This window comes from Catharus ustulatus, chromosome 9 (genome assembly GCF_009819885.2).
Source record: "Catharus ustulatus isolate bCatUst1 chromosome 9, bCatUst1.pri.v2, whole genome shotgun sequence".
Lineage (NCBI taxonomy): Eukaryota > Metazoa > Chordata > Aves > Passeriformes > Turdidae > Catharus > Catharus ustulatus.
Genome location: NC_046229.1, coordinates 3005713 through 3028874, shown reverse-complemented (window position 1 = coordinate 3028874; position 23162 = coordinate 3005713). Strand labels below are relative to the sequence as shown.

At 48.0% G+C, this 23162-nt stretch overlaps 1 protein-coding gene across 23 annotated transcripts in view; it reads right to left on the bottom strand.

Annotated features, from left to right (window-relative positions):
* Positions 1-22745, bottom strand: part of DOCK7 (dedicator of cytokinesis 7) — a 93803-nt gene extending 71058 nt beyond the window's left edge. For all 23 annotated transcript variants that reach the window (XR_006163025.1, XR_006163027.1, XR_006163026.1 and 20 more), the window contains exons 1-4: positions 22671-22745; positions 14459-14564; positions 1766-1941; positions 1580-1648 (exon numbers count right to left, since the gene is read on the bottom strand). Coding sequence is in view for 19 of the 23 variants with exons in the window: in XM_033067643.1 (XP_032923534.1) it covers positions 1580-1648; positions 1766-1941; positions 14459-14564; positions 22671-22708 (389 nt within the window). In the remaining 4 variants the exon portion in view is untranslated. The remainder of the gene's footprint in view (positions 1-1579; positions 1649-1765; positions 1942-14458; positions 14565-22670) is intronic.
* Positions 22746-23162: the final 417 nt, after the last annotated feature.

Genomic DNA, 23162 nt, shown 5'->3' with positions numbered 1-23162 from the left:
TGCATTTTCCTTGCTAGGCTGTAATTCCTAAAAGCTGAACAATAGGATCTGTATAATCCCCACCTGGATGCCTGCATTTTCATCACAGTTCCACCAACAAGAGCAAATTATCTCTAATTCACACCCAACTTCCTCAGTCTAGCACACAGAAATTCTGCTATAAGCTTGAAATCAGAATATGCTAGTGGTTCTTTTTTCAGGCCACTGAAACTTATTTACCTTTTCCAATATCATTAAAGGAATTATGGAATGTGTGGATTTTCCTGCCTCAAAAACATTTTGGTTACAAAAAATGGGAAGCAGAGATGGACATAAAGATTATTTCCCCTGGGGTGGGGAAGAAAAGGATGGAATGTCACAAGCCAAATCAGCAGTTCTTCCAAGAGCTGGGGTTTGTGCCCCTGGAGCTAGCCAGAGGACTTGGCACCATCCAATGGGATGGATTAAGAGGAAATTGTTGGCATCTTTTTTTGAAAAACAATTCAGTCCTTCCCAGCTGAGCTTTTGGGTTATTCCACAGTTCCAGCAGTAACTCCTCAATTCCTACCCAGTGCACTGCCATGATTTTATCCAAGCAGAAAGTGCTAGGACTCTCACAGGACAAAATCCCACCAAACAATTCTCCTCAGAGCAGGAATCACAGCTGGAACTCCAGGTACCAATGAAAGTCACTGAAAAACCAAGAGTGGGTGGGTCACACTGTCCAGGTCTGTGGTGTACCCAAGCCTGTGCTGCCAAGGCTGGGAGTTAATAAAACATCTCCCTCCCTCTTGGGCTCCTTTCTGGGTGGGTTTTATTTTTTTGGTATGAGATTACAAAACACTTTTTTATTAGGTCACATTAGCAGTGCCAAGCATATCCTGAGCATCCCCTGAAGTGGCTCTCAGGACAACATTAAACCAGTGAATTGTGGCAGCTGCCACAAGGGCAGAGCTGGAGCTGCTCTGAGTCATTTGTAGGTGATGCACATCACATGGATCACTTACTCCTTGACAGCAGCTCTTGAAGTCATCAGACTTCAATCATCTAAGAGAGTCTGTGCTCCAGCTAAAGCCTTTCAGAACCCTTCCTGCTAATTTGCATGGACTAATCAATGCATGCCCATCCTCTGAACTGTTAACTCTTTGGGTAAATGTTGTGGTGGTTCAAATATTAACAATTATTTGTTGGACTGATGTATTTTCCCCAGGTCTCTCTGGGAACCAAGGGAAGCTGCAGAGGGCACCTTGTCTATTGTGGCTGCACGTGAATTGTACATCACTGCAAAATGAATGCAGCTAAAAAGAACTAAAACCAGATGGAACAAAGAAAGAAACAAATGCTGAAAGTAATTTTACTTCCTGAATTGCTCTGCCATGGTAAAGGAGCAACTGTGGACTGAAATGGCCTAGATTTTCCAAAATGCCCCGAGGGGTTTGGAGTCCAAGATCCGATTTTCCAAACACAAAACATCAGTTCAGCTGAACCGGGCAACAAAAAGCCAGAGCACACGGAATCAGCAGCCAGGACAATATTTTTGAGCCTCCTTGGCCAAAATTTCAATATGAACTTGAGGTGCCAAACACCACAGGGAACTCACTTTCTGTTGACGATCGCCCAGTCCTCCGTGTAACTCCGGACACAGTCCCTCACGTGAGGATCCATCTCGCTGTGAAAAGAGCAAAAACCAAAGATGACAGAGGTGCTGATGGTTCCTTGGACCCACACTGAACCCCCTGCAGCATCAGCAGTGTCCTGCAGCATCAGCAGCGTCCTGCTGCCCTACCTCTCCTCGGGCACGGCCGACACGAGCGTGCGGCACTCGCGGGGCGCGTAAACCACCTCGATGTCATCGTGGGGAAACTCCAGCAGGTCCCGCAGGGGCCCCGACTCCACGGCCAGAGGGTGGGTGTGCAGATATTCCTCCAGGTCCACGGGCTCCACAGCTTCTGTGAGAGGCACCTGCGAGCACACAAAGCACCACGGGGCCTTACGGGGAGGTGAGGACAAGGAAAAATCGCGCGCGCGTTTTCTGCTCTCTTTTTCAAACCAGTTCTTCTGCCTTGCTGGATTTGATGCTGCATCAGGTGATTAACCCCAGTGGTGTTCACCTCAGCTAACACACATCACAGAGCTGTTTCTCGTGTCTTATCTTTTATCTGATGTTCCTCTGCGTGTTTCTCTGGTGCGCACCGTCACCACTTCAAAAATACAACTAGAGCCAGAAAAGGTTACATCTATTTTCAAGAAATAAAACAAAAGGAAACTTAGCACTGGATTTCCCACGTATCTGAGCCTGGATTTGTTTTTTTCCAGGCTCTGATCACAAAGGGAACCTTGATCCTGATCCAAGATGCAGGAACCTTTCCTCCCCCAGGCACAGAGCAAGCCCTGATTTACCAGGAACTCAGGCAGCCACAGGGCTCTGAGGACTGACATTATTTTGAATTAAACCACCTCTCTGGGCAACACAAAACACAATGTTCACCTACCACAGGTACAAGTTTAACCACCTCTTCTCCCTGACATTAGAGCCTTTAGTGCCACAATGACTCTGCCCATGCCAGGAAGGGACACTGCCCTCAATAAAATGGATGCTTAAAAATCATCTTTACTGGGCACAAAGCCTTTACCTGAAGCACAAAGGAATGACTGAAAACATGCAGGAAAACAGCAGATTTCACTGGCAGTGCTGATCTCACCATGCCGAGCTTTTTTTAGACACATTAGAAGAAAATTTGCATAAACTGGATACATACTCACATTGCATAACTTGTATTTTTACATATTCCATTATATAAATACATATAAATATTCTGATATGAGATCATTATGCTATGAGGCTATACATAAACATAGACATTAAGAAAATGAAACACTAAAAACAAGTTTTGAGGAAGCTGTCTCTACAGCAACTGACAGATTTCCTAGAATTCCCTGGCACATGCCAAGAGTCACAAAAACACATCCAATTCAGCAGTTTTCTCTACTAACTTCTCCTTTCCAGTCATCCAGATGATTTCTGGACAAGGAACTATCCTGTACCTTGTGTTGGATATGACTTTTAAAAGAACACTCAGTTCTTTTTAAATGTGCATCCCAAAAATATTGCTATACAAACCCCAAATTCCAGTTTACAAACTATTGCCAACAAGTCCTGCAATGAATCCACTTTTTATTCAAGGAAAAAGACTCAGCTAACACAGAGGGTGCTGAAAAAAATCTCCCTGCCACAACCAACCTCAGTGAATACTGCAATTTTCTTAGAAGGCAAATCCTTCAGCAGGAAACCAGTGTGACTCCAAAGAAGTCAGGGCAGTTGGACCAGATGACTTTTTACCAGATAAGAATGTGGTTCACCAAAAAAATACATGATGGTTAGAAAGATAGTATTTGATTGTGCAATTTAGGTAAAATAAATTAATTCCTGTGTAAAGAAATAGCAAAAGAATCACGGAAGGGTTGGAAGGGACCTTAAAGACCAAACCTCTGCCATGGGCAGGGACACCTTTCACAAGATGATGATGATCATCCCTTTAACCACAGACCCTTTTCCCCCCTTCTAATCTGACCTCTTGAAATGGACTCAGAGTGATTTTGGAGAACTTTGGAAAACACAAACCAACACTTTTCACTGTTTTCATGGCTGCAACACTTGCCATGAGCAGAACCTGTCACTGCTCCTTGCCATGTCCCAGCTGAGATGTCACCCCCTCACCCTTTTTTACCAACAGGCAGGGCCAGCTCCATTTGGCATGAGATCCCTGACAAATGTCACTGAGGGGTGACAGCTTTTCCTGAAGGAATTGTCACAACAAACAAACATTGCCTGTTTGTTTCCAAGTGCTGCAAACTTCCAGCACTGCTCTGCCTGAAATCCACTGACAAACCTCAGAACCACCCAGCAATGGACACCCCTTTAAATGAAGATAAATAACAAAATCACTGGGCAAAGGCTCCAGAAGCAGGGGATGTCCAGAGGTGCTGGGAAAAGAACCCCTCACATCCTCCCATGGCCCCATCCATGCAGGGATGCTGCTCCTTGCTGGGCACTGACAGCACCTCCCAGAGGGGGAAGGAAACCTCATGGGATCACTTAAAGCTGCTTAGCTGACCCTATTTTTAAGTGTTAACATTTTAAGACTTACTTTTATTCCTTTTTCCAACCTGGCAGCTCCAAAGCAGAGGGATCTTCCAAAAGTGAGCTGCCTGTGCAAATGTTGTTTAAATCAGCACACACTTATTTATTTACTTGTGATTCTCTAACACACAGGAATCTATCCCTAATCCCCTCCCATTTCTCCACTCCAGTCTGATAAACAGAATTACAGAGCAGATGAGGAAAAAAACCTCTGTATTGGTGCAGAGCTCATGGGGACATGAGGGTGTGAGAGTGTCAGAGCCCAAAACACAGCCCTGGAATTTCAATCTCCAATTCCCCTTGCCCAACAGGAGCACTGTGATGTGCTGGAGGTGAAGAGATGCAAGAGATGAAGAAAGTGGCCATGGCAGTTAAAAATCACCCAATTCAGAAAGGCAGACACTGCCCAGGGGCTCTCCAAGCCCTTCACACATTTCAGGATTAAGCCCAAGGTTGCACTTCACAATTTTCCAGTTTGTCTCTTCGGGTAACTATTGTACCATGAAGATGTAAACAAACATCACAGTCAAACCCAGAGGCCTGGGTTAGACTCACCATCTGTGCAGCCAGAAATACTGTCTAGCACCTGAGTAAACAGGCCAAACATAAATTCATGGGTATGGAGAGGAACTACTTGGTGTCAGACTATTGGCAGATAAAAGGCAAGAACATTATTTTAGGCTTCAGATATTTGTGGGGGAAAAAGTGATGAAAGAGGAGGAGGAAAGAGGGATGAATAAATGCACCAAAAGGAAAATGAACCTGAAAGATGGCCCCATGTGTGAACAGAACCACAAGAGCTCCTCTCAAGGCTCTTGCTGTCAGTGGTTTAACCTTTCCCCTGTCCTGCTTCATGCTTCAAAGGTGTGGATAGGGACAAGGACACATAAAATACCTAAAAAAGGGCTATTCCTGTGCTACTTGGGCAAGGCATCAGCCACCTGAAATTGCCACTCAAACCCATCAGGTGCACAGCAGAGGAGTTGGACAAGCTCAGATAAAGACCAGGTTACCCAGCCCCATCATCCAATCAACCTCACTGCTGCTGGAGGAGCAGAACCTGCTCTGCCATCTCACTACAGCCCAGCTCACCTCCTGTGGCACCAGGAAAAAAAGAAAACCAAGAGGCTGATTCCCCTGGCCTGTAGGAGTGTGACACTGGGGGACAGCTGATCTCAGCCATCACAGAACTGCCAGTCCTGCCAGCTGCACGTGGAAAGGTTGGAAATGTGCTGCAGCAGCAAGGAACAGCTGAGCAGGACAGAGCTGTGCCCTCCCACAGCCCTGCTGGCTGGCAGGATGCAGACACAGCCATCTCCAGGGAAATCTTCATCCTGCTCCCAGGAAAAGCCTTCTCCATCCCTCCTGGCAGCTCCTTCACAAAACATGGACAGTTCTTCTTCACTGGACTTCCAAAGGCTGGCTAATCCCAGAATCCCAGAGTGGTTTTGTAGGAAAGGACCTTAAAGCTCATCCTGTTACAACCCTGACACCTTCCACTGTCCCAGGCTGCCCCAAATCCCAATATCCAACCTGGCCTTGGGCACTTCCAGGGATCCAGGGGCAGCCACAGCATCTCTGGGCACCCTGTGCCAGGGCCTGCCCACCCTCACAGCCAGGAATTTCTTAATATCTAATCTGAATTTCTCCTCTTTTAGTTTGAAACCATTCTCCCTATCACTGTCTGCCTGTGTAAAAAGTCACTCTCCTTGTTTTTTTCTAAGCCCCCTTTAAGTACCGAAAGGCCTCAATGTGGTCTCCCCTAAAAAACCTAATGGGGAATATTGGAATGTTACTGCAGAAAATCCTTGCCAGGGGGTCCCACTTCTGTTTAGTTTATTAAGACCCTTCAGAAACCAAAGTTTGCAAGAGCTCTGAGCATCTTCCCCACCAGGACCATAAAATAATGTAAATTAATACCAAATACATGCTAAAAATATGCAAAGGAAAGCTGCTCCCAGAACTGCTGCTCTTTTAAAAAATACTCTTTGATTTTGTTCAGGCTGTAATTAGAGATGAAATTTTGGACAATTCCCTAACAGGGTTTTCACTCAGACTTTATCCCAGGATCAGGCACTGCCACCTCACTCATGGCAAGCACTGTTCTGGTGCCATTAAAATCCACAGGAGGACAATGTGGGGAGAAAGGGCAGCTCAGGATGAGTAAGAGGGGCATAACCTGCTCCCTGCCAGCATAAACACTGTGTTTATCACAGCACTGATGCACTGAAAGTGCAACAGAAATCAAACAGGACTCTCTCTCTGAGACTTAGTTACCCCCATCAAACCACTCACTTGGAAATAACAATTCTGCATGTCCTTAACCTGACCACAGACATGTTCAATCACTTCACTCAGCCAGCAGCCTGCTTGATTTGCCTTCTCTGACCCATTTAACAGGCAGTTTCCAGAGGTGCTCCTGTGCTGCTGCAGTTGTGGCTCTCAGCACTTGCAGGACAAACCCCTATTTCAAAGGTTTACAGCTCTCCTGCAATGGGGACACTCAAGCTTTCTTCTTTAAGGTTGTGTTATTCTTCACTGTTACATCCTCTTAAAAGCTGGAAAATAAAACTGCGTTCCCTATCGACTTTGCCCTTCTGCAGACAGCAAACATTGTATTTTTGTGGAGTTTTAGTGCACATGTCTCTCTCCTATTTATTTCCTCCTTTTGTTCACCTACCTGGATCATCATCATCACTTACAGAAGCACCTGCACAAATCTGCAGGAGCCTCAGTGAGGGGATGTGGCATCACTGCATGGAGGGGAACACAAACCTTCACTCCCTTGAGCCAAGCCTCCCAAAGGGATAACAAAGGGAACAAAGGGAACAAAGGGATAACGTGCAGGGAAAGCTACACCCAGGGCACCACACTGCAAAGCTCACACCAAAGAAAACAAAAAAATACAATGCAGAGGTCAGACCTGTACAAGACCTGCAGCTGTGCAGGTACCTGAAGGATCAAGATCTGCTCTCCTGGGCACTGCACAGCAGCTCAGTAACAACCAGGGTAGGAAAAGGGACAAGTATTGTCTCCATCTCACAAGGACTGACTGAAGCACAGCCTCAGGTTTGCCTGGAGGACTTCAGCCCATACTTCACACACAGCTGGGCACCACAAGGAGTCTCATGGGACACACTGCAAGTGACACACTCGAATCCCTGCTGTGGTTCTGCAGACTTATGTATGACAGCACAGCCATGGAAAACAACATCCCCTCCCATTTCCTTCTCCCTCCCTCACCTCTGCCCTCCCAGGACATCCAATCTCCCAGGGAGCCCCAGCAGCACTGAGAGGTTATGACATGACAGCTTGGCAGGATGCACCTGGCACAACAAGGATTTGAACCCAAGCTGCTGTGGCCCAGTCCAAGCCCAATTTCCCTTTTAGCTCAAATAAGATGCATCATTCCCAAGGGCAGAGCCCCAGCCCCTGTGAGGATCACAGTACAATTGAGAGCTCTGTAAAAATGACAATGGCAAAGAGTGGAAGGTTGTGCCTTCTGCCTCCTGTGTGGGAGTAAAACTCCCTGTGAGGATCCGATAAGGGACCTTGAAAAATTAACCTTGCAGAGAGCTCCTTGTCACAGGGAGGATCCTGACTGCTATTTTTACTTGGCAGCTAAAGCACTTCTTCAAAATCAGGGTGATATTTCTCGCCAATTTTGAAATCAGGACAAAGTTCCATCTTAACTTCAATACCTCCTTAAATATTAAGCGATTTATAACGTGCTAAAACCCCAACAGATTGTGCCAAAGCTCCAAATTCTAAATTAACACCAACTTCCCACCCACTGCCTTCCCTGGGCAAAATCTTGGAAGGACAGAAGCAGCAGATTAACATTTCAAAGCTGAGCCCCAGCCTTCTCTCAGCTATCTCTGGGTCTCCAGGGCAAACAGGCACTTCCCTTGCTGAGCAGCCAGCAATGCAGATGGCCTGTGCTTGCTGTGGCAAGCTCCTGTCACCCTTAAAGGCACATTCAGGGAACAGGAGTCAAATCTGATGTACTGGAAGGACTCAGAATAAATCTGAGAATGTAATATGCTAAAAAAAAAATATACGATTTGCAGGCAGGTTAAAGAAGGTAACAGTTCAAAGAAATCAGCTTGCTAAAATGAGGCATCAGATTTATTTTTAAGTGTGAACTACAGGCAAGTCACTCTAAGAGGTTTTGAAACATGAGCAGTGTAATATTAACCACTGACAACACTCAAGTAATGAAAAAACATGTTTTACTTGCAAAAATGACATTCTCTTTCAACTGAGCACTCCAAAAATAATCCAAATGGATCCAAATTCAAAGACTCACATATTTGTCTGCTGCCATCCCTGCATTTCAGAAAACCCATGCTCCTGATGCCTGGTGAGCCCAGAGAACTCCTGCATTTCATTTTTTTTGGCTGCATTTATAATACATTGAAATACTCAAACGAACCAAGGAGATTCCTGGGCAATCTCTGCTTGCCATCAACCACAGGCAGCTCCCAGGGCTCACCAGGGATGGCACCTCCCCAGCCATAAATGCAGTCATTACCTCAAAATGCAGTCATTACCTCCCCACTGCCTCTGGAATGCAGCTCCCTATCTCCTGCTCTGCCTCCTATTCCTTCCTTTGCATGATGTTCTGTGAGATGTCATCACACAGAGAGCACCTGATGGAAGTCCTTCGTTTCCAAATTGCAAACGTGCCCCAAAAATGCTTCTAACCATTCTCTGTGTCTGAAGCTCCATGTTTAAAGGTTGGAAACACTCAGTTTTCTATGATCTGGATTCTGTGAGATCTGCTGTGTGTGTCAAATTCTATCACAATGCTTGAGTTAGAAAAAGTTCCTCTGATGAAAGGAAATGGATTCTCCATCCCTGGAAGTGTCCAAGGCCAGGCTGGACAGGGCTTGGAGAAACCTGGGATAGTGGAAGTGTCCCTGTCCATGGCAGGGGGTGGAACAGGATGAGCTTCAAGGTCCTTCCAACCCAAACCAGGCTGGGATTCTGTGAAATAATTACAAATCCACCTACCTAAAGAAAGATCCTACATGTAACAAGTAACAGCCAGTCCCAAAACCAGTGAGATGTTTGTACAAATACTGTCAGGTTATTTGCTGTGATAACTGGTTGCTAATGTAGGCAGCCATTTGGGTATAGAAATATTAATATTAATCAGAGATTAATTAGTTATCTGGGAATACTAAAGCAATTTCTTACCAACCCTAGAAAGACATGAGTTATGCCTCCAAGGACGTGTGGGAAGACAAGATCTTTGATAACTAAGAATTGTGCAATTTCACCAAGAGTATTTGGAGAACACAAAGAGAGAAACTCATCTTGAAGAGTTGCCCTCTGATAAATTGTGACAAAACTGAAAGCAGAAACTGAGACAGCAACAGAGAAATGAAAAAGTCAAACAGTTTGACCAGACATTGCAGGAAAATCCCAGATTTCCCACTTTTGGCAGGAATGTTCCAACAGGTCAGTAGAGACTGACCCCTCCAGACCCTCAGGGCTCACACAGCAGACCCTGGTGGCCACAGACACACTCTCCCAGCCTGTTTATTAACAATTACTTGGTATAATATAATTTATTTAAGAGTATTTATTAATTTATTAACGATTACTTGGTATAGTATTATTTGTGTTTCTCTCTGCTAACACCAGAACTGTTTAAGTTATTGCAGAGACTCAGCAACTTCCAGTGGGCACCAGGCTGACCTGAGCACATAAAACACTCCTGCCCTTGCCACAGGGCTCACTGCTGCCTTCAGCAATGGAAAGGGAGCAGTTTTTATGTCCTGCACCAGAGCAGAGCTAACTGGGAGCAGTCTCCAAGGGGAGCAGGCAGGGCAGAGGATGTCAATGCCTCTCCCATCCTCCAGCCAGGCAGGGCAAAACCTCCAGGAAATACAAATAATGGGAGGCACCATCCAGCCTTCATCAGCCCTGAGAGAGCAGAAAGACTTGGCTCACTCTCCTTTTCAATTTTTGGTGATAAAATTACTTGGCTCTGAACACTCTAAAACGCCCTTTTCAGTGCCACACAGGACACTGTCACGTTTTTTTTTTGTTTTTTTTTGCTGTGCTTCCCATTCATTTGCACAAATCACCTTTCCTTCTTCTCTTGAATTATGTTAAAATAAACAATGGAAATACACAAAGGAACATATATTCTCTTACTGAACAATTAGATGCTATCTTTGAGTACATGGCCAAAATCTGACATGCAATAAATCCAAGACAAAGCCTCAATCAGCCCAGATAATGCCCATAAAGCCAGCAGTGCTTTACAAAGGTATGCAAATGTCAGCACCTTCATTTTAGAGGAGAAAATGAAGTGCTGAGAGCAGAGGTGGTCAGATCACATCACATCCAAGAATCCAGATCCTTTATTCCCAGACTAATTAGTATCTCCTGTAACAGTGTTCCTTTACACTAACAATCATCTCTGCTGTAACACACATCAACAGGCAGGAAATGTTACCCCAAATCCCTTGGAAAAAACTGTGATTTTTCTATAAAATAACTGAATATACTTTCAATCTGCTTATTTGCAAGTTTAGTAAAAAGCTGCTCTTCTAATTAAATCACAGAAACATTAAGATGATCTCCAAGATCATCCATGCCCAAATTTGACTGAACACCATCTTGTTAACCAGACCATTGCACTGAGTGCTATGTTCAGCCATTAAAATATCCCTCTAAAGATGTAAAGAAATAGAAAAAAGGAGACCTGAAAATATTTGTAAAAATTAAGAAAGCTTTTTCTTGGGGGGAAAAAAAAAATCAAGTTCTGGACAACAACCAAAAAATATTTCAATTTTTATCCTTGGCACTCAAAAGTGAAAAAAAAAAAGTCCAAGATTTTATAAGTCTTTACTTTCAGCAGACAGAGTTAACTGAGCCCAAGGAGCTGCTCCACAGAGAAAACAAACTTGGGAGGAAAAGAAAGTGGTTAGTCAGGAGGGATTATGATGGCCCATAGTAAACAGCCTGGCTCATCAAACAAACAGAGCAAATTCCCCATCCTGCAAGATGCTGGGGAATTCTCCCAGAGGAAGTGCAGGCTCTCTGCTTTCACCCACTGGGGTTGGTGGTGAGAAGCAGCAGCTCCCAGCAGGGAATGCTGAACCTCTGGAGGCACCCAAGGTGAGCACAGCCATGGATTCCAGCCCAGAGCACACCCAGCAAGGGGAAAATGCACACTCCATTCACCAGTGGGCTTGGAGAGACCTGCAAAAATAACTTCAAAAATATAAACCCTCCTTCTTGGAACTCTCACAGCTCCTATTTCCCAATAACAAACTGTCAGTGCCTTCTGGTGTGGGCTGCAAAAATAAAAAGCTCAGAGCTGCAGGGACTGGATGCTGCCAGGAGTCCCAGCCTGGCACGTTGGGTTACACAGGAAAAGCCTCTGAGGGCCTTGGACCTGTGTCTGGGGTTTAAGGAATGTGCAATTAAAATCAGCTGCTCCTCAAGTGGCAGAAGGGTGGAGGCTGACAATAATAAACTCATTTGAAAGCAGTGTCTTCTCCCCAGCTCTACCAGATACCAAATTAGAAACAGTTCTGGCAGCATTTTGTCTGCTGCTTGTGAGGCAAAAGGGAAGAAGAGACTTGCTAAAATTCAGCTGACAGGTTTTTGCATTTATCCCAGGTTCAACCACGGGCAAGTCTGTGGAGTGGGGAACATCCCTGCATGGCTTCAGCTGACAGGAAACAAAAGGCCCAAGCAAGCACAGTGCTGAAGGCTCTTCATTCACAAAAACTCCATTTCTCCATTAAAAATATCTCCACTGGACTGATAAGACTCTCAGAACAACAATCACAAGCAGCTGATGCTGGCAACCATCAGAGAATCAGTGCTGACCTTTTCTGGACCAGAATTCTCACCACAGTGAGCAGGATGGGCATGAGAGACCACATCTGCACAATTATTGCAGTTACAGAATCATGGAATATCCTGAGCTGGAAAGTTCCTACAAGGATCATCCAGTCCAGCTCCTGGCCCTGCACAGGACAGCCCCAACAATCCCACCCTGTGCCTGAGAGCACAAATAATTCTGGAACTCTGGCAGGCTGGAGCTCCTCAATCCCAACCAGCTGCCACTGTGGGGATACTGAAACTCAATCCCATTTTAGCAGGAATTTCCTATTCACTCCCACTCTACATGCCCTACTTCAGGCTTTTAAACCTGTGTGACTCCACAGAACTGAACTATTCCAGAGCAAACAGAGCTTCACACAGCAATGCTTTCCCTCTGCATAATGCTGATTATCAAACCAGGCCAGGCAGGCACAGCAGATCCTGAGGATGCCTCGGGGAGAGAAATTAACCCAAAATTCAGACAAGCAAACCTCTGTCGTATTCTGCAGCCTCAGGATACAGACTCATGACTTCACTAAATAGACTTTTCCTACAGACTATCTCCTACAAACCATCACCCTGTGTTAATCAGGCTTCTGCAGAGCATCTCTGCTCAGCACCCAATTTAATGTGACAAACTGGGAGCTTATCACAGCAGCCATCTCAATGCAGTTTGATGGGGAAAGCTCAGAGCCTGCTTCCAGCCTGCATGACCTTTTCCAGCATTTTCATAGATTCTTGCATATATTTACTAGCAAACACCAGGGCAACAGGGTAATGAGAGCTGCTGATGATACCACGACCAACAAGTCTGATCCTGTATCAAAAATTACATGTGAAGATCAGCAGGACTGAAGCTTTGAGCACAAACACTTGGTTGGTGGCAGAATGGAAAAAACCTTAGGAATAGGAGGAAAAAGTGGAAGAGTCAATTCAGAGTGAAAAGAGGTGATACAAAGAAAAACTGATCAAAAACATGACTGGGTGAGGAGCAGCCTGGAAGGTTCACAGAAGACATTTTTTTGTGAGAGCAGAAAGGCAATTCAGCCAAAATGAAGGCACAGGTGAGACAAGGGAGGCACAGCAGCTCCTGGGGTATCCAATGGGAGTGCATTCCTCAGTGAGCAGTGCTGCAGGAAGGGCAGTCAGTGACCCTGAGTGCTCCACACACCAGCTAATAGCAGGGGACCCTCCCTGCTCTAATGCTGGATTATGCAAAAGAACCATCCAGAACTGCCAAGTCAGGGCTTTGCATTATCACTGCACAGCCCAGCAGAGCCACTGAGGTAAGGCATTAGCCTGGGCAGCAGCTCTCATTAACCCTCCTCTCATTAACCCTTCTCTCATTAACCCTTCTCTCATTAACCCTTCTCTCATTAACCCTCCTCCCTGCTCAGTCCCCACCACGCTGGGCTGACAGATCAGCCTTGTGCTCTCCTGTGCTCCTGGGAAATGACAGGAATTCCAAGGAATTCCAGCCCTCCTCCATCCCCAGTGCCTCTGGCACAGCCAGATCTCAGAGATGAAGTCTGTGCCTGCAGAGAAGTCACTGCTCTGAGCTAGAGGTCAGCCTGGAGATCCCCTTTGAGGTGGCACTCAGCTCTGAGCACACCTTTGTGCTCCACAGGAGGAAGCTTTAACAGGTTACACTGGACATGAGACACAGGGAATTCCCATGAACTCATTCCCACAGTCCCAGGAGCTGAGGGAACACTACAGGGCCCCACTCCAAAGAGAAGAACTCTTGGAAACTCACAGCACTTGCACAGACTATCAAATTCAGGGCACATTTCCAGCCCTGCCTGACCTAACCACCCTTCTCTGAAGAAAACAAGATGCTCTAATATTTGTTTTCCACGTTGACTGCAGCAAAAGGAACTGCTGTGACCCTGAAGTGAGACCCCAAATCAAACATTTCCAGCCTGAAAAAGTTTGCTGCACTCTTGAAATGTTTACCACAATAAATCTGGAAGGTTACTGGTAAAGTCTGACTTCAGAAAGGGTGATTGTGACAATGCAGCTCTTCAAAGTGGGCTGTAAACTTGTAAGTAAATATACATTCCTGAGGAACAGCCACACTCAACTTGCACAATAATATTTAAAATACTTCAGAAGAGTAGAGGAGTGTGACAAGGACAGGAAAACAGCAACATAAAGTGAAGGAGCTTGCAAAGAGCTCTCCATGCAGAGAACCACACACACATGGAATTTAATGCCCAACCCAGGCTGCTTGGGGATAGAACAACTAATATCTGGTCACGAAAGCCCCTTGTCCTACAAAAATTCTGCAGAAACACAGATTCCCAGCCACACCAACTGATTTGCAACACAGAAACCCCCAAAATCAGTAGGTTTTGCATGGAATTTCCTCCTTGGTGTCATCAGAGCTGTTCACATCAACCTGTCAGCAGTGCAGTTTGCTGCCAAATGGTGAAAAGAGCATGGGCAGCACCCTGAGCCAGCCCTGCCCCAGGCACGACTTACAGTGGTGTGGTGAGAGACGCTGCCTCCGATGTTGAGGTTCTTGAGGAGCTGTGGGGAGCCTCCATACTGGCCTGAGATCTGCTTCCTGACCTCAGCTGCCACGGTCCTGCAACGACACAGGGACAGAGTCACCTCAGAGAGAGCCAGGAGTGGATCAGACACAGCTCCCTGTGCTGCTGGAATGAACCCAGCCCCTGCTCACTGCCACAAGGGTGTCACCTCCTGCTGGGGACAGACCCTGCATCACAAATTCCCAGGAATCACAAAGCTCTCACAAGGCTGCACATACACATTTTTAACAGCAATTTTTTTTTTCTTTCTCCCTTTTGTGAACTGCTCTTCTGTGCACATCTGTGGCAATAAAATGCACGTGACCCCAAGCACAAATGAACTTGTTCCCAGCAGGCTCTTCCAAGGAAAGCTCATCTCCAGAGCTCTGCTCACCCTTCAGCAGTTCCTGGTCACACAGCTGCTCCTGCACTCTGCATTTTCATCCCTCTGCCTATTTTTGGGGTTTGCAATCACACTCAGACAAAGGACCAGGAAACAAATGACTGGGTCAGAACAAAAAGGTGTTTCCCTTCCCATGTAGGAAAGGTAAAGGTGACAAGCAGAGGAAATACTGGCACAGAGCCTTGGGTCTCTGCCAGAGAGAAATTCCACCACTGGGTAATTCTCTCGCCAGGAATGGAAAGCACAGAGCAGCATTTCCATGCCTGGGGGGTGAAAGCTGTGACCCTCCATGGTTTTCCATTTTGGCTGAAGAGCCACATTGTCTCTGGTAAGGCTGAAAACACAACAGGTGGGTAAAGCCACCTGGAGGGGGAAGGAAGAGGAAATGCTGGTGGCCTGGGGCTGTCTAAAGAAAGAGCCACAGGTCCAGCCCTACCACAGCCACCCCCAGCTCTCCATCCTGTATCCCAGCAGGAAGCTGCAGCTCCTCTCAGCAGGGATGGCCAAGCCTCTGTGTATTTGTTCCAAAACCAAAACCCAGATTCCTTCCACAAAAAAAAAGCTGTGTAGCTGAAAAGCTGCTGAGTCCCCCTGGCCCAGAGGACCTCACCACCACAAATGCTCCTCTGCAGGAGTCAACACCCAATTTATTAGTGACAAACCCACTCCAAGTGTCACTCACCACATCACAGCACTGCTGGCAGCTCTGGCTCCCACAGCAAATTCCCAGCTCCAAGAAGACACTAACCAGCCCACAAGGCAGAAGAAGAGGCTGCAAGGACAGGGCTGGTTTTCTTCTGCTGTATCAGAGACCTTTGAGCATCCTCAGGGTTAAGAGAGCCCTGATCTCACCAGGGGGACTGTGCTGTTTATCAGCACAGCACATGAGCTGCTAAAATCCTGGCAAGGAGATGGTTAAACCTGTCCTGAGTTAAACCTGGACATCAGGATGGGCTCCTGGCTTTGGGATTGCTGGTGGGCAGAAACAAAGGCAGCTGGAGGGAACAGCTGTCATGGAAGAGAAGGGAACTCTAAGAGGGGACTGGCTGGGACAATTGAGGCTACCATGGAGAGCAGATGTTTCCTCAGGCCAAAGGATGGCTGTAAGATTAGCTAGAGCTATTTTGTCTTTTTTAAAAAGTAGACTGCAGGAGGGGGAAAAAAAATAAAGTTTTATGTATTCTGGCTGCAAGAAGTCATTTCCTTGATGTTTGCCTTTATCCACAGGAGCTGATGTTTTCACTTCTGGCGGGTGGCTTCTGTCCTGCTGGGGACAGGGAACATGAAGGAAAAGCCACCCCCTGCTCCCACCAGGTGTGCACACACAGACACACGTGAGAGCAAACCACACGTGCTGCTGGCTTTGTAGAGAAATTTGGGATGGATTAAAATGGCTGCTTGGCATGGAAAACACACCATGGAGCTGTGGCTGAGGGTGGAAAAGCTTGTCCTCAGGATGCAGCCAGGCTCTGCTTTAAACCAGGCTCAGTGTGCTCTGTGTCCCTTCTGGGGAGGCACACAGAGAGTCCTGGCAGGAAAAATCAGAGCCCAGCTCAGCACAGGAAAAACTAAAAACCCTTCCCCATTTTCAAGAGGTGTTGTTTCCAGATGGAAAGTACAGCCAGAGGAGGGAACCACAGCCATGCCTGGCTCCTCCTGAATCCATGGATCCCCAGGAACCTGAGGCATCTCCTGGTCCAATAGGGGAAGGAATGTGGTGCCACAAAAGGGTGGCACTGATCAGCCATGCTGCTGCCCCATTCATAACCTCACTGGGTTTTGAAGATTCCCCCAAAGCACAGCAAGTCAGAACTGAACCTGCAATGGGTCTCACCAAGAAACCAGCACTACTCTCCAGTCTGAGCACCCTTGCCTCTCCAGCTTTCACCCAAAAAACTCTTTCCATGTGAAATAAATGGATGCTGTCTAAACCTCAGAATTCCTGAGTTACTGCTCTTCATTCCAAGCTTGCAGCCCAATCCACAGCTCAGGCTGACTCTTTTCTGTGTCACTGCATCCACAGAGGTTTTGGACACCACTTCCCCAGCAGTAAGCATCGTGCCAGGTGTCCCCTTCCAGCCTTTGGGCTCCCTTGACCAGCCAATGGCTTTTCTAGAGTTATTGGGAATCACACCCTTCAGCAGATGTGCTTCATCCTGGTCACTCACTCCACAGAAGGAACAGAACCCTTGGAGAACCAAATGAGTATTTCCACACTGAGAAAATCTCTTAGCTGACTTCTTTCAGGGCTGCTTCCTCCCAGAGGTTCCCACTTTCCCTAAAACAAATAACCCCTGCTCTAATGGAAAGTGTCCCTGACCACAGGATGAGCTTTAAGGTCCCTTCCAACCCAAACCATTCCATCACTCCATGAACACACACTTGCCTTCTCCTCCTCCTCCATTCCCAGGGGCTGTTTGTCCATGGCAAACTGCTCATGACCAGCACTAGAACCCTGAGCATTATTTCTAACCTAAAGCAAGGCTGGTGTTACACCAAACCCCATCAAGAAGAGAGAAATAAATATTCTCCAAATGTAAAAAAAAAAAAAAAAAATTTAAAAATTAATTTGGTAGAGCTGAAGAGCCATTAAAGCTTTGATAATTAAAAGGACAAATAAAAAACTGCCTCTTTAATAACTTATCTAATATTCAACACGTAACCTGGGAACCTCAGACAAACATTCCAGTTAATTGCAGCCCACAGCCTCATGAATGTCTATGTTTAAAGTACATCTTCCCCAGTCACTTCCTTTCTGACCTTCTTCACTGGTTAATTATTGTGTGTGCATGTGGTTCACACAGAAAAAGAAAAAAAAACACGAAGAAGAGGAAAAAAATTCCCCTTGGAACTGGCTCCTAAAGCAAAACAAAACTGGTCATTCTCAAAGTACTCTGAGCTGCAAATAACAAAATGAAACCATTTGTTTGCACTCCCAGGGTTCTTTACCACGCACAAAAAATCATTTCTGTTTCTATGTGCCCTGCCTGGTCAAGCCCAAAAACGTTCCTTTTTTTTCTTTTTTTTTAACATTTTTTTAGCTTAAGCAGCGAACTGGAAATATCAGTTCTTCTTTTTGCCTTCCCAAAAAAAAAGACTGCCCAAGATCTGCCTGGTGATGCCAGGCAAGGTTAGGAACTCTCCTGTTTCCCAGCAAAGGTGGGTCAGGGACAGCCTGGGGTGATGTGAGGAACTCTCCCTTTTCCATAAACTGCTCCATTGGGAAAGGGCAACACAAATTGGTTCTCCCTCTCCTGCCAATGGCAGAACTGTTCCTTGTGCCTGTTCCTCAGGCTGGCTGTCACTGCAGGGACTGCACACCCAGGAGTCTCTGGGAGAGGCAGCCTGGCACAGCAAGGCATCCACAGCCCCAGCAAAGCTGCTTGTTCTGCCTGGGAGAGAGAAAACTTTACACATTTACACATCATTTACTTCTTCAAGTGAAAGCATCACCCTCTGCTCAGCCAGCAGGGCTGCAGGCATCCATCCCCTGACTCACCCTGCCTGCATGTGAGTCCCAAAGCCCAGTGGCACCGGTTGAGTGTGTCACCTCTGCAGAGAGAGGAGCTGGCCCTGTGTCCCCAGCCGGGCTGTCCTGCCTGCAGCCCCATCCAGGTGTGAGTCACCAGCCAGGGAAGCTCTGCTGGATCAGGGAACTGCTCCAGGGATGCAGGGAGAGCTCTGGCCTGGAGCCACCCTGCCAGCTCAGCCCTGCACCCAGCCTCCCTCCTAAACCCCAGGTCCTGTTTCCTTCTGAGTGAGCTCCTTCCCCTTGGAGTGAGATGGGTTTGATTTACAGCAGAGGAAATGCCCAGGCTGATCCTGACCGCTGCAGGGTGCCTGTGGGTTCTTAAATTAACACAGATGAGCAACAACATGTTCCCTTTTTCCTCACCATTGATTAAAAGAGAAAACATCACACAATGCTGCCTGTGGTGCCCTTCTGACAATATTTGATTATTGAGGCTGAAATGTCACCCCTGGGCTCCCAGGACACCTGTCTGTGGAAATCACCACAGGACTGGATCCTGCAGGACAGCAAAGCCACACCTCAAGCTAAAAACACCCAAGCAAAGAAGGAAGCCTTGCCCACAGAAGCAGCTCTGCAGATGAAGTTTTGTCTCTGCCTTCCCCCTTGCTTTGAGCAGTCAGGGATTTTCTTGGGCTTCCCAAGCACTGCTGACTCCCACACGAGACATCCACAGAGGCTGAATGGGGACAGCCAGTGGGACTTTGGGAGAGAACAGGAAAGAGATGCTCTGAAATTCCTCTTAAAAATCCTTTCAGTTATCCCTGACAGTGTTTTGACAATGTAAATGGCATCTGGATGTGGGAAGAGAATAAACTGTGATGAATATTCTGCTGTGACCACGTTTCTGGCTCCATTTGGTGCTCCTGGGAGCCAGGGACAGCTCTGCTGTTGGTTTCAGTGGGTGCAGGTTTCACACCACCCTTCCTTACCCTGGGGCTGGCAAAGGAGGCTGTCACCCCCCTGACACATCACTCAGGGAGTGTGAAAGGGCTCTAGATGAACATAAATCCAAAGTCCCCTTTTACAGCACCCCATCAGTGTAAAGGGAGCTGCAGCAGAAATAAGATGCTCTGAATATAATGAACACAAGAGTTTTCCCCTCAATTCAAATCCATAAAGACAAGCTGTGATTACTCCAGGAATCCCATATAGTGTAAGAGTCCTGGATGAGGGGGAATTTCCAAATCACTCAGCGTCTGAGAGCAGGATCAGCTGATGAAAAACCCCCAGACCCAGACAGCAGCACCTCATGGGGGTCCTGTTCACATGGAAGCACCTGGGAAGAGCTGGACCCACAAGGAAAAAACTGTTTACTCTGGACTCCACTGACAGCTGGGCACAGGAAAACTGAAAATTCTCAGCAAAAAAACACTTGTAAAAATCACACCGTGGGGTTTGTGTGAGGCTGACATGCACTGTAAAACAGAGGGCAGAGCAGGTGTGCTGTACCAAGGCACAGGGATCCTCTCCCATTGTGGAGCAGGAAAGGAAGATCTAAATTCTTTCCAAGCAAAGACACTTCCATGGTGATGGTCTGGCCAAAGCAGCAGCTTTGAATTCCCCAGGTAACCCAGGCTCAGGATGGTCCAGGAGCACTGACCAGGCACTGAGTCAGGGCTCACATGAAAGGCTACCTGAGTTTATCCCTGTCATGGTTTTGCTGTGTGAGGTTTGAAGGAAGTTTTCTCTCTCTTTTTTTGAACTCTAAAAAGCCTGCACACCTTTTCCTCTGCCCAGGAAACACTGGAGTGCAGGGATACAACATGCTGCAGTTACTGGGACATCCAGGAACTCAAAACTTCTGGCAGGGGGTTTCTACATCCTATTTCTTTGCCATATCCAAAAATTGTGCTGGGATAACACAACAGGGAACGTGCACCAGACACAGGAGGCACTGAAGTTCCTCTGCTCCCACACTGAGATTGAAGCAACAGCCTCCATCCCCAGAAGCATCAGGATGCTGCAGAAGGATGTGATCCATTACAGTTTAATAAAAAATTCCCAATCAATATATTGCCAATTAAAAATTAGCAATTTCAGGCAAGATCTGAAGGATTATTTAGCCACTATGCTAAGTTTAACTCAGGAGTTTTTTCTGATGGAGTCAAGGAGAATTAGTAAGTACCTGTGATGGCCAAATTCCAGTTTAAACCCATCCTGCAAAAACTCAGCAGGACCTAATCATGAAGACACCTTGTAACATAGTCTCAAAAAGATATTTTGAAACTGCTGGGGCAATTACTGCCAGCCTCTGCCCACATTTAAAGATTGGGATGCAGTGATCAGGCAGGACATGGCATTCTGCAGTGGCTGAAGAAAGCCCAGCAGGTAAATCAGAGCTGTGGGACACATCCCTGGGCTTTCCAAGAAACAGCTCAGCCCATCCCAGGTTTGTTTTTCTACCTCTACTGTAACAAGCAGTTTAGAAAGTTGCAGCTGGACTAAAGGAATTAATCTTGGATCTGAATGGCATCCATTTGAAGCACACAGGCAAAGCAAGAGCAGCATGGTTATTTCCTGTGAATAAGACAAATGCTATGTCCACCTCGATGAGTCAGCCAAACTGGAGGGCAGAGTGTGAAAATGTGAGGGATCTATTCTTCTGGAAACAATGGAACTGGGGAGGGCTTCCAGCAGCCACCAGCACAGCTCTGGGACTTCCGTGCACTGCTTGCTCCAATCTCTCATCCCCTAAAACACAACATTCCCAGCAGAAGGAAGGACAGCAGCCCAGCCTGGGCACCCCCAGGTGCAACATTCTGCCCACAAGTTTTCGCCTTCACATGCACTGGATGTGCAGACCACAAACCAGGAGATTTCTCAGAATATGACACTACAACATGGGAAACCCATAGAAAACACAACAATCTTACAAGTGTAAAAAAGTTGGAGATGGAACAGCCCTGACCTCACTGCACAGCACCTGGATCCTTCTGCAGGCAGATGTGAACCCAGCCTGTTCACAGAGCACATCTGCCCACAAACACACTGAGAATCACACCGAGTGGATCAGATCAGCCAAGAGGAGCACAGAGGTGGCACAGCTGGGCTATAACCCAGAGAGCCAGGCAGGAATGCTGAGCACCACAGTGGCCACCCCAGGGCCATCTTATTTAACTTCCTGCCAGGGCTGAACAGCTCTGACACTCTGACTTCCAGGGCTTGTCTCTCATGTGACCATTTCTATGACTACAATCATGAAGCAGGAAAAACGGTCTGGCAGCAAATCCATCTCTGCCCATTCCTTGATCTGTCACATTAACCCCTGGCTGGTGCACACCAAACCCGAAGAGAAGAGCAATGTTTTCACCTGTCTGCAGATCAGGAGCGGGGTGGGAACGATGTCACTTCTCCACCTCCTACCCAGCCTATTCCTCTGACCTCCTCTTTCTTTGTCCATGACCTTTCTCCATCACAGCTGCTCTAACTGCAACTATTTGTACCTACAGCTTCTCACTCAGAGGCATGAAAATGAGACTGGTTTGCTGCTGTGCACAGCCTCCCGATGGCTCTCGTTGTCACTCCACTGCTGGGAAATGAACCACGGTCACCAAAGGCTACCTGGTCAGACAGAAAAACTCTTCCCACCCGGAACCACAAGCCTAACACGGAATGTAAACCGGCAGAAACCTGCTGTCAGCAGGTAAATTTCTAGAAATGCTCCTCTTTAAAAAACAGCCAAACTTTGAGAAACCCACGGATGCTCAGCCCCGCCAGCCCCACGCCGGACCCCACGGAGCGGTGCCACTCGCACACAAAAGGAAGGAGCTGTAAGGAACGCAGCTCCCTCTCCATTTTCCAGCCCGAGGAGGTCGGAGCTCCCCTGCCAGGTGCGGGGCAGCGCCGGGACGCGGCCGGGGCAGGGCCGGCCCCGGCAGGAAAGCGCCCATTGTGCGGCAGAGGGGCTGCAGCGAGCGCCCGGCCGGCCTTTGTTCGCGGCAGCGGAATTCCACGGCTCCTCTCCTCCCTCCCTCCCCCGCTCCCCGCGGCAGCTCCCCCGGGGGAGCGGCCCCGCGCTCGGCGCCCGCTCCGGGCCCTTTGTGCCGGCCAGAGGGGGCCGCAGCCCCGCGGGCGGACCCTGCCCGGTTCCCCCCGAGGCCGGCAGGGCTCCGCGCCCGCGGGCCGCACCGGGCCCCTCACCCCCGGGGCGCGGCTCGGCGGAGCCCCCTCGGCCGGGCCCGGCCGCCCCCGCTCGTCTCCGCTGTCCCGGCCGCCCCCGCTCGGTACCTGCTGATCTTCTGGGCGAAGGCGCGGCGCTCGGCCATGGCCGCGCTGCGGGCTCCGCGCTGCCGGCCCGGGCAGCGCTCGGCCGCCGTAATGCTCCGCCGAGCCGCGCACCGCAGCCGCGCAGCTCCCACCCCCCGCGCCCGCCGCCTCCTCCCCTTCCCGCGAGGGGCCGCTCCTCGCAGATATACGGCGGGGAGTGACCGCGGCCGGCCCGCTCCTGTCCCCGTCCCTGTCTGTGTCCCCATCCCTGCCCCTGTCCTCGTCCCCATCTCTGCCCCTTCCCCGTCCGTGTCCCCATCCCTGTCCCTGTCCCCATCTCTGCCTCTGTCCCCATCCCTGTCCCTCATCCCTGTCCCTATCGTTGTCCCTATCCCCATCCCTGTCCTCATCTCTGCCCCTGTCCCCATCCCTGTCCCTATCGTTGTCCCTGTCCCCATCCCTGTCTCCATCCCTGTCCCCATCCCTGCCCCTCTCCCCATCCCTGTCCCTGTC